Source organism: Mustela putorius, unplaced genomic scaffold, assembly GCF_011764305.1.
Source record: "Mustela putorius furo isolate JIRA1106 unplaced genomic scaffold, ASM1176430v1.1 tig00003949_pilon_pilon_pilon, whole genome shotgun sequence".
Lineage (NCBI taxonomy): Eukaryota > Metazoa > Chordata > Mammalia > Carnivora > Mustelidae > Mustela > Mustela putorius.
Window position 1 is genome coordinate 5,257,271 of NW_025422093.1, and position 15,586 is coordinate 5,272,856.

At 36.6% G+C, this 15,586-nt stretch overlaps 1 protein-coding gene across 6 annotated transcripts in view; it reads left to right on the plus strand.

Moving 5' to 3' along the window:
- Positions 1-15,586, plus strand: part of RTKN2 (rhotekin 2) — a 72,973-nt gene continuing 57,387 nt past the window's right edge. For 2 of the 6 annotated variants that reach the window (XM_013063053.2, XM_004765683.3), the window contains exons 1-2: positions 51-365; positions 7,045-7,241. In XM_013063053.2, coding sequence (XP_012918507.1) covers positions 306-365; positions 7,045-7,241 — 257 coding nt within the window. In that variant the 5' untranslated portion in view covers positions 51-305. Of the gene's footprint in view, positions 366-4,437; positions 4,853-7,044; positions 7,242-15,586 lie in introns of those variants that run through there. The other 4 variants (XM_013063051.2, XM_013063052.2, XM_013063055.2 and 1 more) reach the window with 4 other exon arrangements.

Genomic DNA, 15,586 nt, shown 5'->3' on the forward strand with positions numbered 1-15,586 from the left:
TGCCCACTCGCACCCCAGGCCCGCCCACACTCCAGTCATGGCCTTAAGTCGGCCGTCCGCGCCCCACTTCTCCGCGGGCTGTGCGAGCTCGGCTCTCCGCCGGCTCCCCACTCTGGAGGCCCCGACGCGGGGCGCTCCCACTGCGCGTGCGCCCTCCGGCGGGACGCCCCCCGCGCCCCTCCCCCTGCGGCCGGACTTGGTACAGCCGGGACGGCGGTTGGCGTCCTCCGCGGCTCAGGCGAGCGGCGGGATTTTCAAATCTTACCTTTGGAGGAGTGGCGGCGGCCCGGGCTGGGACGCGGGAGATGGAGGGACAGACCTCGAGGGGTCCCGAACTCCGCCTGGCGGGCCTTCCTGCCCAGCAGGTGAGTGACGAAGGGCCCGGCTTCAGGTCTTCACGCCACCGTTGTGCCTCGGCGTCGAGAAAACCCCAGGCCGCGTCTCCTATCCAGCGGTGACCAGAAACAAAAGGAAGGACTGGGAGGCCGCACTTTTGAGGCTCCAAGGGAGCTTAGAAATCTCCGCATTCCCCACGGCCCCCGGTTTCTCATGGAACAGACAGACCCCAGTGGGGGAAGCGATGCCAGAGCTCCGCCGTGCGTTTCCGGGCGCACCTGCCCGCTGCTTCCCGGCACCGTGCAGCGTTGGAACCCCTCCCCCCCCCCACCCCGCCCAAGCGTAGGTGATGCTGGGGAAATGCAGGTTCCGGGATTTCCAAGAAGCCCACCCGAGGCCCGGGGAGGACAGTTTGCTTATCGCTTGATTTGACGGCAGCACAAGTACTGGACCGCTGTCTGCGCACGACAGAAACTAGAGGGGCAGGGTGGTGGTGGTGGTGGGGGGGGACTGCACCCTTGGAACTTTAGAAAATTGAAAATGGATCCCTTTTGCATTGGATAAGAAAGAAGTTTGATAGATTGCTCTTTCGCCATGTAAAGGGGGGTGGTTAGAAACCTTTTTACTTCATAGAGAGCAGCATTTTTTTTTCCTTAGGGAAACCAGTTATTAAAATGTTGTTTTCCGCTTAACCATAATTTTAGAGTCTTAAAAGAAAACTGATCTTTAAGCTGGAGCTTCACTTCTATTTTAATTTCTGTCTTATTTTCCTTAATTCTGAGATAGACTAAACTGTATGAAAATACCAGTTTTGTAGGTCAAAATTGGCAGACTATGAGGAATTTTATATCGTCTTTGCTTAGAACCCTGGCAAAGCCTTTCCTTAGAAAATTATTCTTTGTTAGAAACCTCAGTCGATACAACATCGTTAGTAAATCTTCAATAATACTGAGAAAAATAAAGCAAGACATTAAGAATCATTATGCAGAAAAGTCCAACTCCTTTATTAGTAATGCTGTTTTATGCCAGAATTTTCAAAAATTTCAAACATTTTAATGTAAAATGCTTCTTTTCTGTCCTTTCCTTTATGTACTTTGGCTGTCCCGATTGTTAACAAAATCTTGATTTCTAGTGAACTGGCAATCTGTGGAAGTTCTTGTGTGCGTTGCATAGGTGTTTGTATAGTGGTTTGAGTATATTTATTTAGTTGTGTGCAGCAGTAATATTTAGGAATTATACGAAAGAAGAGGATAAGGTCATGAAAGAAGTTTAGCTACGTGGAATGAAAATAAATAATTATACACAAAGGCTGGATTATTTTCATGTGAGAAGGTACAGTATTTAATGATTTCTTAGGCAGCAAGAAAAGCAAATAATAAGAGTTGTGGAATTCCTTGTTAGGATCTTGAATAAAAATTGCAAAATAGTAATAGGTTTCAACCTAATATTGAGGGTCAGTAAGAGAATTTTATGTTTGACTAACTGAATTTTTATTTGCTATTTTTCCTTTGATATTAATGAACCTGCCATCTATTAGGCAAAAATTCCTGGGTGGTCAAATACTAGTGAAACACCTCTGTTCAAACCTTGGAGTCATCTGTGAGTACACACAGTATTGGCTATGGAGTCAGATTAAGGTCAAATCCAACTCTGCTTGTTATACAACTTTGAATAACTTATCTGTCTTTTCTAAGTCCTTAGTTTTCACAGTTGTAAAATGGGTAAGATGCTTATCTTGGAAAGTTACTAGGAGTTGAGAACCTCTTTAAAATACTTAGGATATTGGGGCGCCTGGGTGGCTCAGTGGGTTGGGCTGCTGCCTTCGGCTCGGGTCGTGATCTCGGGGTCCTGGGGTCGAGTCCCGCATCGGGCTCTCTGCTCAGCGGGGAGCCTGCTTCCTTCTCTCTCTCTCTGCCTGCCTCTCAGTGTACTTGTGGTTTCTCTCTGTCAAGTAAATAGATAGAGTCTTAAAAAAAAAAAAATACTTAGGATATTACCTAACACTCAGAATATACTTGAGAGAAAACTGTTTTCTTACCATCTCTTTTCCCATTCATCTAAGATGTTGGGGCAGCCACCTAGATTTTAAACTTTAAAAATATTTAAAGTTTTATTTTATAAAAATATTTAAATATTTAAATATTTAAACTTTAGAAATCTTAATAAAAATAAGATTAAGATGTAATGCTATTGGTGCCAGCAGGCTGGATCAGAGGACCCAGAATGGGGTCCCATAGGACTAGCTAAGAATGTCCTTAACTTCTTGCAGGATGGAAATCTCATCTGAGCCCATAGGAGGTTAAAGAGTTTATTGAAGATAGAGAGCAGATATGGATGAATGCTCAGGAAACTCAGAAAAGGAGCACGAGTCTTGTCTTAGTTTGGGGTCTGGGGATTTTTATTGAGGATAACGGTGTGGTGTATGTGTCCTCTCAGGCAACCAGGAACCAGTTAGAACAAAGACGAGGACCCAAGTGTTATTGCTTGGAGCCCGGGTGGAGGAGCTGAGGGGGGTCTTGGCGTCAAGATGTCTAGTGCTGGTGGTCTGGAATACACATATGGTAGATTCCTCCAGTCATTCTCATCTGGTTCTTTCTTGGATGTTATCTGTTCTAGAGAAATCTTGAACTCCTTGACCCTTACAAGGAGGACATACACTATTTGCATTATAAGGCATGTGTAAAGTGGGGTGTGGATCAAGTCCTAGCAAGAATAGAAGCAGGAAAAAAAGCAAAAGACAGATTTTAATAGAGTTCTTCAGTTTCCCGATCTCATTATGTCATTTCACCAAAGTAAATGTATATAGAAACATGAATTTAAGAATTCTTTCTCTAATGCCATTTCCCAGAATGACCACTATTAACAATTCCCAGATTTTTTTCTCTACATAAACAATTCTTAAAATAACATGCAGTATCTTTTAGAAGGAAGGATATATGCTGTAAATACTCATTTGCAGTCCTTTTCATCATGGTCTCTTAGTGAACATGGTTTAACTATATCCATTATGTAGGTAATAATTTCTATCTGGATTACTACAGTTGTCTTATTAGCAGCCCAACTTCATTTTTTTTTTAAAGTCTGTGCTTAATTTCAACACTAAGGCCATTTTCTTTGGACTTCCTTTGTCCCCTTCTAGCTCTTCAAAACTAGTATCTTTCTGTTTTCTACGTAATCTAGATTTGCACTTTTAAGACCTTTTCCTGTTTCATTTTTAGCCTTGGTCTGTCCATTTATTTTTATCAGTCTGACTTTAGATACTTACATGATCAGGACAGTGCCATAAGCTTCATTTGACTTGATTACAAGGAAACTCTTGTTTAGAAAATTGAAGAAGAAATGGCAAAAGGAAGGCTTTCCCCCCATTCTTCGCTCTTTCTGGAGACTTGCTTTCTGACATTTCTAAGAAGGATGGGTATACGCTTTTGTCTTGGGTCCTACTCAGTCTTGACTCTGCTATTATGGTTGAGGCAGCAGCAATAGGGATTTAATCTCCATCCTGTTACACTTTGGGGCTCAGTCTGTGCCCTCATTACAAGATCATTGTTCTCACTGTGGATAACATCAACTATTACCCCAGGAGCACTTTGTACCCCTTACTAACTAAAATTAAGTTCTTTGACTCCATAAAGACTTTCTTGGCTAGAGTAATATCACTTAACCAGAGAGTTTTTTTCTGTGTGTGAAGTATAGATGTATACTAAAGTTGCAGAGACCACAAAACTAGCTAACACCATAGCTTTTTTTTTTTTTTAAACACTAGTACATTCTAAAGTGTACATACACTTAATTCATCTCACTTATGTCAGCCCTCCCAGATCCACATTCGCTCACTGTAGAATAGGGGAGGTAAACTAGTTTACTATGAATGTTAATTTGGCTGGGTTAGGGATCAGTGAACTTTTTCTGTAAAAGAACAAGGTAGGTAAATATTTTCAGCTTTGTGAGTGAGCCACATGGTCTTAGTTGAAACTACTCAACTCTGCCATGGTACTTGAAAGTAGCCTTAGATAATACAAATGGTCGTGACTGTGCCCCAGTACAAGTTTATCTACAAAAAGACTAGCATTGACTGGGCAATAGTTTGCTGATCCCTGCTCTAAAGGATAGATTTCTAATGTTAATTTATTAGATACATCTAATTTCCTTAATGATTATTTAACCTTACAAATAAGGTGATTTAAAAAAGAAGCCCTAACTTTGCATTTCATTTCTGCACTATTTCCCAAGCCTCTATAATTTTATAATCTTTATTAAGTGATGAAGAGAAGACCATCTTGATTTATAAGATGGAAACCCTAGAAGCCCAAACTGATTCTTTAACGTGTTTGTGGCCACCTACTGGTTCCTTAAGGTTGTTGCAACTGTCCAGATTGCTATGGAATTTCAAGTAGTGCCGCAGTGGGTTTACCCTGGCTGTACATTGAATCACCAGAGGAACTTCAAAGAAAAAAAACAGAAAAACAGCAGCAACAAAAACTCGGGCTCTACCTCCAGAGAGTCTAATTGTTTTTTGGTGGGTGAGTCTTAACTTAGGTACTTTTATAAGGCCCTTCCCCTATCAGAGGTGATTCTAATATGCAGCCAGCTTTAAGAACTGTTCTGCTGGTTCAGCTGGCTGCCTCACACTATTAAAAAGCAAAATTGAATTTAATGGTAGCAGATGGTATTTGTTTGTATTTGAGTTGTAGGGTAAAGCTATTCATCCTGGCTTCACGTTGTTCCCTGCATAAACTCTCCAATACTAACCAGCCTGCCAGAGCTTATTTCTATAGACATATGGGTCACATGGATAATTCTTATAATTAATTATTAATTATATTAAAGAAGAATTTACTTCAAGACTGACAAAGTCATAAAAAGATGAAACAGAATTGTTGAAATTCAGCTATGTGTAAAGAACGAAAACCAGCAAATGACTACATTTATATAATATACCAGTTTTGAGTTCTACTACTGGAGAAGTAATTACATGATGTAATTACATAAAGTAATTAAACAGATCTGTTCTTCTGCATGCAAATAGTGCATTTGGCTGATTTGGATAGACAAGTTAAGTCATCTGCTACAGCTTCTCTTTTAGGGTACTTTTCATAGACTTGCTCTCCTGACTTTTAGTTTTCTTTTGAAAAGATTGTCTTTTGAATATTTGGAACTTCCGTTATTATATTCCATTTACATTTTTGATACAGCTTTTGATCCATTTAAAAGGTAAATTATAACATTTATTTTTTACCGCAGAAGCCAAGACTTCTACTTTTAGAAATAGACATACTGGACCATTATTATGTTGATAGTATAGTTAAAGAGTATCCAATGATTTATAATTTTTTTTAAAAGCCACTGTGAATTAAATCAAAATAATATGTTGGAGTTTATAGAATTTTAATGTTACATGTATAAATTGTGTATAGAACCAGGCCATTACATGATAATTGTATGGAATAAAAGACTTTCAGAACTAAAGTGATATAGTAGTTTCATGATGACTCTTAAAATTAAAGTAAACAGGGCGCCTGGGTGGCTGAGTCAATTAAGTCCTCTGCCTTCAGCTCTGGTCATAATCCCAGAGTACTGGGATCAAGTCCCACATTGGTGCTCCCTGCTCAGTAGGGAGCCTGCTTCTCCCTCTCCTCCCTGCTCCTGTTTTCTCTGTCACTATCTGTCTCTCTCTCTCAAATAAATAAAATCTTTAAAAAAAAAAAAAACTAAAGTAAACATATCCAAAAATCTATTCTAAATCTCTGTTCCATCCAATAGCTAAAAGCTTCTGACATTTGCTGGGCACAGTGCTTTCACTCTTGCTTCTGAGATTTTATTTACATTGCTTACCATAGCCACTAAAACTTAGTCCCTTTTCCAGCATCTTCTCCTTTAGAAAATCTTACCTTGGTTAATTCAGTGTCATCAACCATATCTTTCCATCCCACAATACAACATATATAATATGTGCATATGCTATAATGTTTACATTAGTTACTGTATTATTGTATTCGTTTCCTGAGGTTATTCTTTAACAAATGACCCAAACTGGGTGGCTTTAGACAGTAGAAATTTATTCTCTCATTGTTCTGGGGTCCGGAAGTATGAAATCAAGGTACCCACCTACAGGCCCATATTCCTGCTAAGGGCTGTGGGAAGAATTTTTCTCTTGCCCTTTCCAGCTTCCTTTTGTTGCCTGGTGGTCCTTTGCTTGTAGACTCATTACTCCCATCTCTGCTTTAGTCTTTGCGTGTAATCTCTCTGTGAATGTCTCTTTTCTTCATGTGGGTTTCCTATAAGGACACCAGTCATTGGGTTTGGGTTCATACTATTACAGTTTGACTTCATCTTAACTAATTACATTCGTAAAACCCTATATCCGAATAGGTCACATTCTGCAGTTCTAGGAGGACAGGAGTATTTGGGAGACATTATTCAAACTTGTGAAATTATGCTAAGAATATGTAATGTTTCTCACCCCCATTTCTGTTCTGTTTCTCTACTAGATTGTAAAAACTTCCTAATAAAATAAAGGTTTTGCAAAGAGCATTATCAATAGCTATATAATTTGTGCTATTATACATTAAAAGTTTGTCACTTTCCCAATATGTTACAACATTAAAATGATGTCTAGTATGTCTTCCATCTATTGGGGTAAAAAGAAATATTATAATTATGAATTTTTGCTATCTTTCAAGAATACTTTTCTCTCTCTCTTTTTTAAAGGATTGCAGCATTCAAGAAAAAATAGATTTAGAAATTCGAATGCGAGAAGGAATATGGAAACTCCTTTCTCTGAGCACTCAGAAAGACCAGATCTTGCATGCAGTTAAGAATCTCATGGTATGCAATGCTCGAATAATGGCATACACATCGGAGCTACAGAAATTAGAAGAACAGATTGCAAATCAGACTGGAAGATGGTTAGTAGCATAGTTTTCCTATGGCTTTTAATATAATCAAGTATTTGAATAAGAACACAATATAATTTAATTTTAATGTCAAATGTCAAATCATCAAAGCTTTTAAAAAATAAATACACCAAAGTATTTTGGTGTATTTTGATGTATTTTGGTGTATTTTGTCAGTAGAACTCCGAATAAAATTAATATTATAGTAGCAGTTTTCACTTGGCAGTTTTACTGTGTCCCAGATTATGAAGTGAAATGGTTAAGAAGCAAGAGCTGAGAGAATATTTTAAAAAGGACGAAGACTGGAGCCCCTGGGAGGCTTAGTTGGTTAAGCCTCTGACTCTTGATTTCAGTTCCGATCAGGATCTCAAGGTTGTGAGAATGAGCATTGCCTTAGGCTCCACACTCAGTGGGAGTCTGCTTGAGATTCTCTCCTTCTCTTTCTGCCTCCCCCATCTTTATCTCTCTCTCAAATGATAAATGACTAAATCTTTTTTTTAGAAAAAGGACCAAGACTGATAGCTGAGTATATAGAAATGTGAATTCTTTTAAAAAGTTGCTTAAAAATGCTAATAAAGAGGTGTTAGCTGAGAGTAATGGAAGCTTAGGTGTAAAAATTGAAATGCACACTCCTTTCATATGGTGAATATAAGTCCTCAAGAGGCAAACAATTTACCCAAGGACATGTCACTGGCCAGTGACAGAAACTAACTGAGAGGTTGCTTAGAATTTGCTAAGTATCTTCTGGTCCTTGTTCTCTTGCTTACTCTGTTTCCATTTTGGATCAGGTCTAGGATTTGTGTATGAAATTTACATTCTATTCCATTTACAATGCCAACTCTTCTTGAATCTAAGAATGGACTTAAATTTGATTTCTTTTCTAATGTAAATGGTCTTACATCACCCACTGTTGATCAGTCTTAAAGCTCTAGCACTAGTGAAGAATTTCTTTTTATACCGTAATGGCCATTGTGCTGTTCACAGGGTACCTCCATTAAATGCTTGAAAAATAAGATTAAAAAACACAGGTTACAGAAAGAGATTTTTGTAAAAATGAAATGTTGATGAGATGATGATACAATAAACACTTGTGGACAAAGTCACTAATATTTGCTGTACTGCTTTTGGACCACCTCAGTGCCTTTATTACAGTTGGCAAGATAATATTTACATTTTGAAAATTAAGGTTATATTAAAAACCCAATCTGATACTTTTTATATAATTATTATTATAACAAATGTGAAATAATTTTCATTATTTTTTATCCCTGACATTATAAGATGAAATTATTCTTACGTCGTAATTTAAGAAAACATTTTTTCAGATGGACATACCTTGGTTTAAGTCAGTGCCTTTCAAACTGGATCACATAAATCACTGAGAGTACATAAATATCATAAATATGTCTCAGGATATATACAAAGCCATAGGATAAATATGGCATATCTTCTTTATATCCATGAGTTTTTTAAGATAAAACATGAGAAATAGGAACTGTGGTATAATTTGCATTATTCTGTTCACAGAGCTGTATGTGCTCCGCCCATCCTTTTTAAGGACTTTTTGTCCGGAGAGGGCCGTTTCAGTGGAAGGGTTTAAGAAGCACTGGTTTAAGTACAGGGTGGGACTAAACACTTGCTATTATATCATCTCTCACATTGCAGGAAATACTCTTCTGGAAATCAGTGTCCTCCACATTTATGTTCTGTACATATTTTTAGTGAATTGTGAATTGACCATTTTCTTAATTTGGTAGTATGACTTTTCTAAAGTTACTGATTTATAAAAATGTTAAATAAACTTAATCCTTATTGAAATGATAGAAGAAAGATAGGAAGAAATATTTGACTCAACTGGAAATGTGTATGATTTTCAGTTTCTTTAGGGATTATCTTCATTAGATGAAAATAGCTTTGCTGCTATACATGCATATTTATATTTGATCATAATTCCTATAAAAATTGTCTCCCTTAATTATAAAATTATTTCTTTAAAGAAATCTGAATGTTCTCTATGAATTCTTTTATTTACAATTCCACTTTGTTTTGTGCAGATGTAACCTGATGTCACTATCAAATATAACTGGAAATTTCATAAAAATGATCTAGATAGTAAGGAGAGTCTTACGATGGTTTTTCAGTTTCTGGAATTAACTTATGGAAATTATGCCATTTGATTAGTTGGTCAAATATTTACTGACTAGTACTTGTACAACATTATTAAGTACTGTGTTGGTGTATACAAATTCAAAGAACAGAATTTGTCAAAATATGAGAACATTTGTATGTTCAGCAGTCAAATATTTAACCTTTAGAGGCTCAGAGTTCTTTTCCTTAGCTTGGTTTTGATAGTCTTTAAGGTAGAAAAATGCTTCATTTTTTACATGGCTAACATAGTTAAAATGGCGTTTTAATGAGTCTACCGCCTACCTCTAGTCTAGTTTAGTCTACCTTCTCTAAAATTTTATTATAAAATATCAAAAAATTAATACAGCTAGGCTTTGTCAAAGAAGAATTAAGTCAGTATGAAATGGCAAACTTGAGGAAGATCTGATGAAAGAATAAAATCTGAATCTTCTAGATTTTGGAGGATGGATAGAGTTTGGTTGGGTGAGTGAGAGGAAAGCAGCATTCCAAGAAAGAAAAATAGCAAAATAAAAGCTCAGGGTGAAAGAGGATAATGAATTATTTAAGAGTAGTGACAAGATGTGTTTGGTTGAGGCTCAAGACGAAGCCGAAGTTGAAAAGCAAGGGAGAAGCAAGATTCAGGAACTTGTAGAAGGCTAGCTGGCAAGTTAACAGTTGTTAACTGACAGATTTCCAGGTGCCACATATTTTGTTAAGGTGTGCACAAATATCATGTTATACACTGGGAGAGCTATAAACCTCTATTAAAGAGTAGTCAAATGGGACTTTGCAATATTAGATAACTGTTTCAAAGGACACACAGTGAGTACGTGGCTAGGACATGAACCCAGATGAGCCAAAAATCTGAGGACTCCTCACCCCTGTAGGAAGTTAATGGGTGTTAACCGACAGCCTTCTAGGTGCCAGATAATTGTGCTAAGGTATCCCGCAAACTGAGAGGTACAAACCTCTTCTTTTTTTTTTTTTTTTTAAGATTTTATTTATTTGTCAGAGAGAGAGAGGGAGAGCGAGCGAGCACAAGCAGACAGAATGGCAGGCAGATGCAGAGGGAGAAGCAGGCTTCCCACCGAGCAAGGAGCCTGATGTGGGACTCGATCCCAGGACACTGGAATCGTGACCTGAGCCGAAGGCAGCTGACTAACCAACTGAGTCACCCAGGTGTCCCTACAAACCTCTTTTTAAACTTCCCAGCATTCTTTTTATCACATTCATGCCTGTTCTTAAGTTCTGACTTTCATTGGCCTCTATGCTTGCCATGTTTGTCGAGTATTATTCCTTACTTTGTTCAGGTTTTTTAGTCAACTTTTTAATATGAAATTTCATATGTAAAAAAGTAGTAAGAACAGTATGATAAAAATTGTAAAGTAGTATATTCTCTACCTAGATGGACCAGTTGGTAGTTCACTATATAGGTTCATCTATTCTCTCTTCTGTTTTTGTATTATATGTACAAATATAGACATGCACACATATACATTTTTTTTGTATTGATCCATTTAAAAATAATCTGCAATCAACATGGCATGTACATCTCAATGGTTCTAAAAGCAAATAATCTGCTACATAGCCAAAATGTAATGATCATATGTAAAAAATTAACAATAATTCCATAGTAGTCATCTAATACTCAGTCTGAATTCACTTTCAGCTAGTTGTAAAAAGAAAATCCTTTGCAGTGGTTTTTCCCAGACCAGAATTCAGTTAAGGGTGATGTAGTACTAGAGTCCTGGTTCCCTTTAATAGTGAATGGTATTTTGAAATCAAGATCTGGGCACTGGGTGTTCCCATTGTTACTTGAGATCATTGCTTTTAGACCTTTTTAGTAGATATAGCTGTGGGAGAGATTTTTTTTAAAAAGTTAGGTGTTTACATTGATATTTGTAGGTTTTTGTTTTCTTAAATTATTTTGTATTTATCTTTTTTTCTCATTCTGAAAAACTTAATTCCTAATAACAGTAATCTACTTCCTTATTTGTTTAATAATATGATCATATAAAGTAGTTTCATAATTTTAATATTAATATGATTACTGACAGAAAACCCAGCTAGGCAAGTTCAGCATTTCTTTGCTGTTCTTTCCCAACATATGGAAATTATGAGATTTTCCAACATACAAGAATGTTGAAAGAATTGTACAGTGAAAACTCATATATCCACCACCTAGATTCTACAATTAATATTTTAACTACATTTGTTTTATTCTAAATTCATTCTTCTCTTCAACCATCAATTCATCTTATTATTTGTGATGCACTTCAAAGAAAGTTCTTTGTGTGTGTCTATGTACACGCCAGCATGTATACATTCCTGTGGATAAAAATGGGAGACCATGATTAAAAATTACTTATTTTTTTTCCTTTCTGAACAGTTACTAGTTTCATAAACAGAGTCATCTATTGTTTCATTTTGAATTTGCCTTTTTCTTTGTACTTCTTGGATACATCCTGTTTCTTTTTCTCCAGCTCTCAATTAGTAGCACCTACCTTTGTCCCCCACTCTCCAAGGCAAGCATTGTTAACTGATTTTTTTTCCACCATAGGTTTTGCCTGTTCTAGAACTTAATATAAATGGACTTGCTAGTATGTACTCTGCTTCTTCCTTCAGCATAATACTTTTAAGATTCATTATGTGACTAGTGATTTGCTCCTTTTTATTGATCAGTAGTATTCCCCTGTATGAATGTATCATGGTGCCACTCCCTTGTAGTGTTGAGTTTTCTCTAATTTCTTTTCTCCTTTGGTTGCCTGCTAGTCTTTTTAGGTAGTTGTTTTTTAAGTAGTTTTCCCAGATTTTATATTGTTTTCTGTGGGAAACAGAAGAGGGAGAGGTAGGGTTTTTCTAATATGAGATACTTGGACGTTACCAAAAGAGGAATTCATTTTATATCTTGATCAAACCGATTTTTATTTTTTATATTTTAAGGAATATTTTGTAATCTCTTAATATAGTCAATTTTCATAACTTTCATGGGCTTTTAAAGTTATATTTCTTTTTATCATAATACAAAATGTAATACATGTGTTCAAAGATCTATGTTATTAATTGTTTTTGAAGTATTCTATAGGGGTTCCTGGGTGGCTCAGTTGGTTAAGCATCTGCCTTGGGTTCAAGTCATGATCCCAGTGTCCTGGGAGATGATCTAGCCCCACATGGGGCTCCCTGCTCTCAGGAAGTCCGCTTCTCTCTCTCCCTCTACCTCTCCCCAAGCTGTGCGCTCTCTATCCCTCTCTCTCTCTTTCAAATAAATAAATAAGATCTTAAAAAAACATAGTCTTCTATGGCCTTGCTTATTGAAGACCACTTTAACTGTCTTGGACTGTAGGTTGAGATATTTGTTATTAAGATTTTTCTGTCTTGGGACACCTGGGTGGTTCAGTGGGTTAAAACCTCTGTCTTCGGCTCAGGTCATGATCTCAGGGTCCTGAGATGGAGCTCCGCATCGGGCTCTCTACTCAGCGGGGAGCCTGCTTCCCTTCCTCTCTCTGCCTGCCTGTCTGCCTACTTGTGATCTCTGTCTGTCAAATAAATAAATAAAAATCTTAAGAAAAAAAAAAGATTTTCTGTCTTACCGCTTGTATATCTGATACTTTCTGTTTTATGAAACATTTGATATCTTTGCACTTAATTTCATACTTGTTGTCAGTTGTGGTCTTTAGTATTATAAAGGTCCTTTTATTGCTGTTGTTTCATAGTGGCTTTTTTAGACTTGAATTCTGGAGTTGCCTGTTAACAAGATCATAACCCCAGGCATTCTTAGTGTTTGCATTTGTTTTGTTTATCTTTGTGCATCTCTTTTATTTTAACCTTTATGAATCACTTTGTAGGAGGTGTGTTTCCTGTGTTCAGCCCAGAGTCAGATTTTACATTATGAGCTTATCTGAAAATCCTTTGGTGGGGGGGGGGGTGCTAAGCCTATTTCCATTTATATTACTGATGTAATTGATTTTTAGCTTTGTCATATTCTTTTATGTTATGTTAACTTATGTATTTATAATTGTGCTTTGTCTTTTAGTGTTTGGTCTATCTTCTCTGCTCTTTTTAATTTTTTTTTTTAAATTTAAGATGAGTTTTATTGGTTATGGTAGTTATTGGAACTTTATATTAAAACAAAACAAAACAAAACCAAAACAAAAAAAACAAAAAACCTGGGATGCCTGGGTGGCTCAGTTGGTTAAGCAGCTGCCTTCGGCTCAGGTCATGATCCCAACATCCTGGGATCGAGTCCCACATTGGGCTCCTTGCTCGGTGGGGAGCCTGCTTCTCCCTCTGCCTCTGCTGCCACTCTGCCTGCCTGTGCTCTCTCTCTCTCTCTCTGGCAAATAAATAAATAAAACCTTAAAAAAAAAAAACAAACAAAAAAAACAAAGCCTACGTACTGGTAACTTCATAATGACTTTAGCTCTTTTTTCCCCTGACTTAGGCTTTTACTATTTTGTTTTTCTACTTTAAATGAAATCATTTCCTTTCATTTATCATCTGTGGGGAGATCAGTGAACTTATTTTTCCATTTTTTCCTTCTCTATCTTTCTATTTTGTTTTGGTTTAGTATTATTATTATTTTCTAAGCTTTGTTCGTCTTTGCTTGAGTAGTTAATATATACATGCTAATCTTGTAATTGTGTCTTACCTTTGTTTTAGTCTTTGATCTACTATTAAATATGTATAATGTTCACTAACTTTCCTTTTGTTGTAGTTTCTAAAATCATCTCCTGTTTGGAGAAAGGTTATGATCTAGTAGATTTCTCAATGTGAGTATAGCTTTCTTCACATTCTTTTATGTTTAAAATGCTTTCCTTTAGTGTTTGAACTTCAAAAGCACAGGTTGGCTGTATGCAAAATCCTTGGCCAATGTTTTCTTCCCTGGAGTTTCTTAAAAACCTCGCTCCCCTGTTGTCTTATCAAAAATTCTAATGTCTAATTTTCTTTCCCTTGTAAATGACTTAGTCCTTTTTGTCTAGAGGCTGAAAGTCTGATAATTTTATTGGGGTAGGTTTAAAGGATGAGCATTTTGGCTCACTTAGGACTCTTTCAATATGTAGATTCAGTCCATTTATTTTCAGACAGTTTTCCTGGAGTTAAAGCCTCTAGAATAAGGCATTAAGTGTCTCATTAACTTTGTTTTTATTATCTAAGGATGCCAATTACACATAAGTTGGCTCTTCTTTGCCTGTTTTCTATGTCTATCACTTTCTCTTTGATGTTTTTAAAGTCTTTATATCATTTTTTTGTCTTTTGACTCTTTCATTCTCATCCAGTGTTTCTCTTAACATATTTTAAATTTTATGTCTTCATCCTTGGCACTTTGTATTTTACTCATCATTTCAGAAATGATTTTGTTTTATTTTTTACAGTTTCTTTTTTCTTACCTCTCTCTCTCTCTCTCTTTTTTTTTTTTCATATTTACCTATTGTTTGTCCCTTACTAGTCTGAGATCTAAAGATTTCAGATTCCTCACTTCTTTCTTATTTGTAATAGCTTATTTAACTGCTCTTAATTCATTTTGGAATATTGTGTTTTTGTTACTTTATTTTTTTGGAGAGTGGTTGATAGGTATATTTTTATCAGCTGTAGCATTTTGACTCCTCCTACTTTTGTTTTATAGTAGCTTTCTATGGAAGTTTAGGTCCTTTTTCTTTGATCCCTAGTTAAGTATGCAGGATATAGAGTTTTCTCGGACCAACTGATAATGGGTGGGTAGAGGAGCTTACTTATTTTTTGTTTGTTTGTTTGTCTAACAGTATTTTCAATTATTGGCTTTGGAGTCAAAGAGCAGTTTCTTTAATAAATGATGCCTTTGAGATGTTGGTTAGTTGGTTTCCTGATTTTTTAAAAAATATTATTTTGTTTTTTAAGGCTTTTAACTTCAGTTGCTTTCTTCTTCTTCTGCGGCTACTGCTGCTACTGCTGCTTTTTTCTTCATGGGCATACCTTGGAAGGATACCTCTTTCATTGTGTGTCTGTCTTTCCATAAGTCTAATAACTTCTGAACAAGAATCGTTTAGCAGTCCCTTACAACTATCTATAGGAACCAGGGATAAGGTATCATTCAGGTCTTGTATCCATTGTCTTTTCTTCTAGGAGAGATCACAAGTTGGTTTTGTGTTTTGCAGTGGGTACTCCAGGAGTTGACTTTGATGGTTTCAGTTGTCAATTTCTCCACTTATATGTAAATAGAACATTGTTGTAGTCTCTGTTTTCTAGTTATGCTG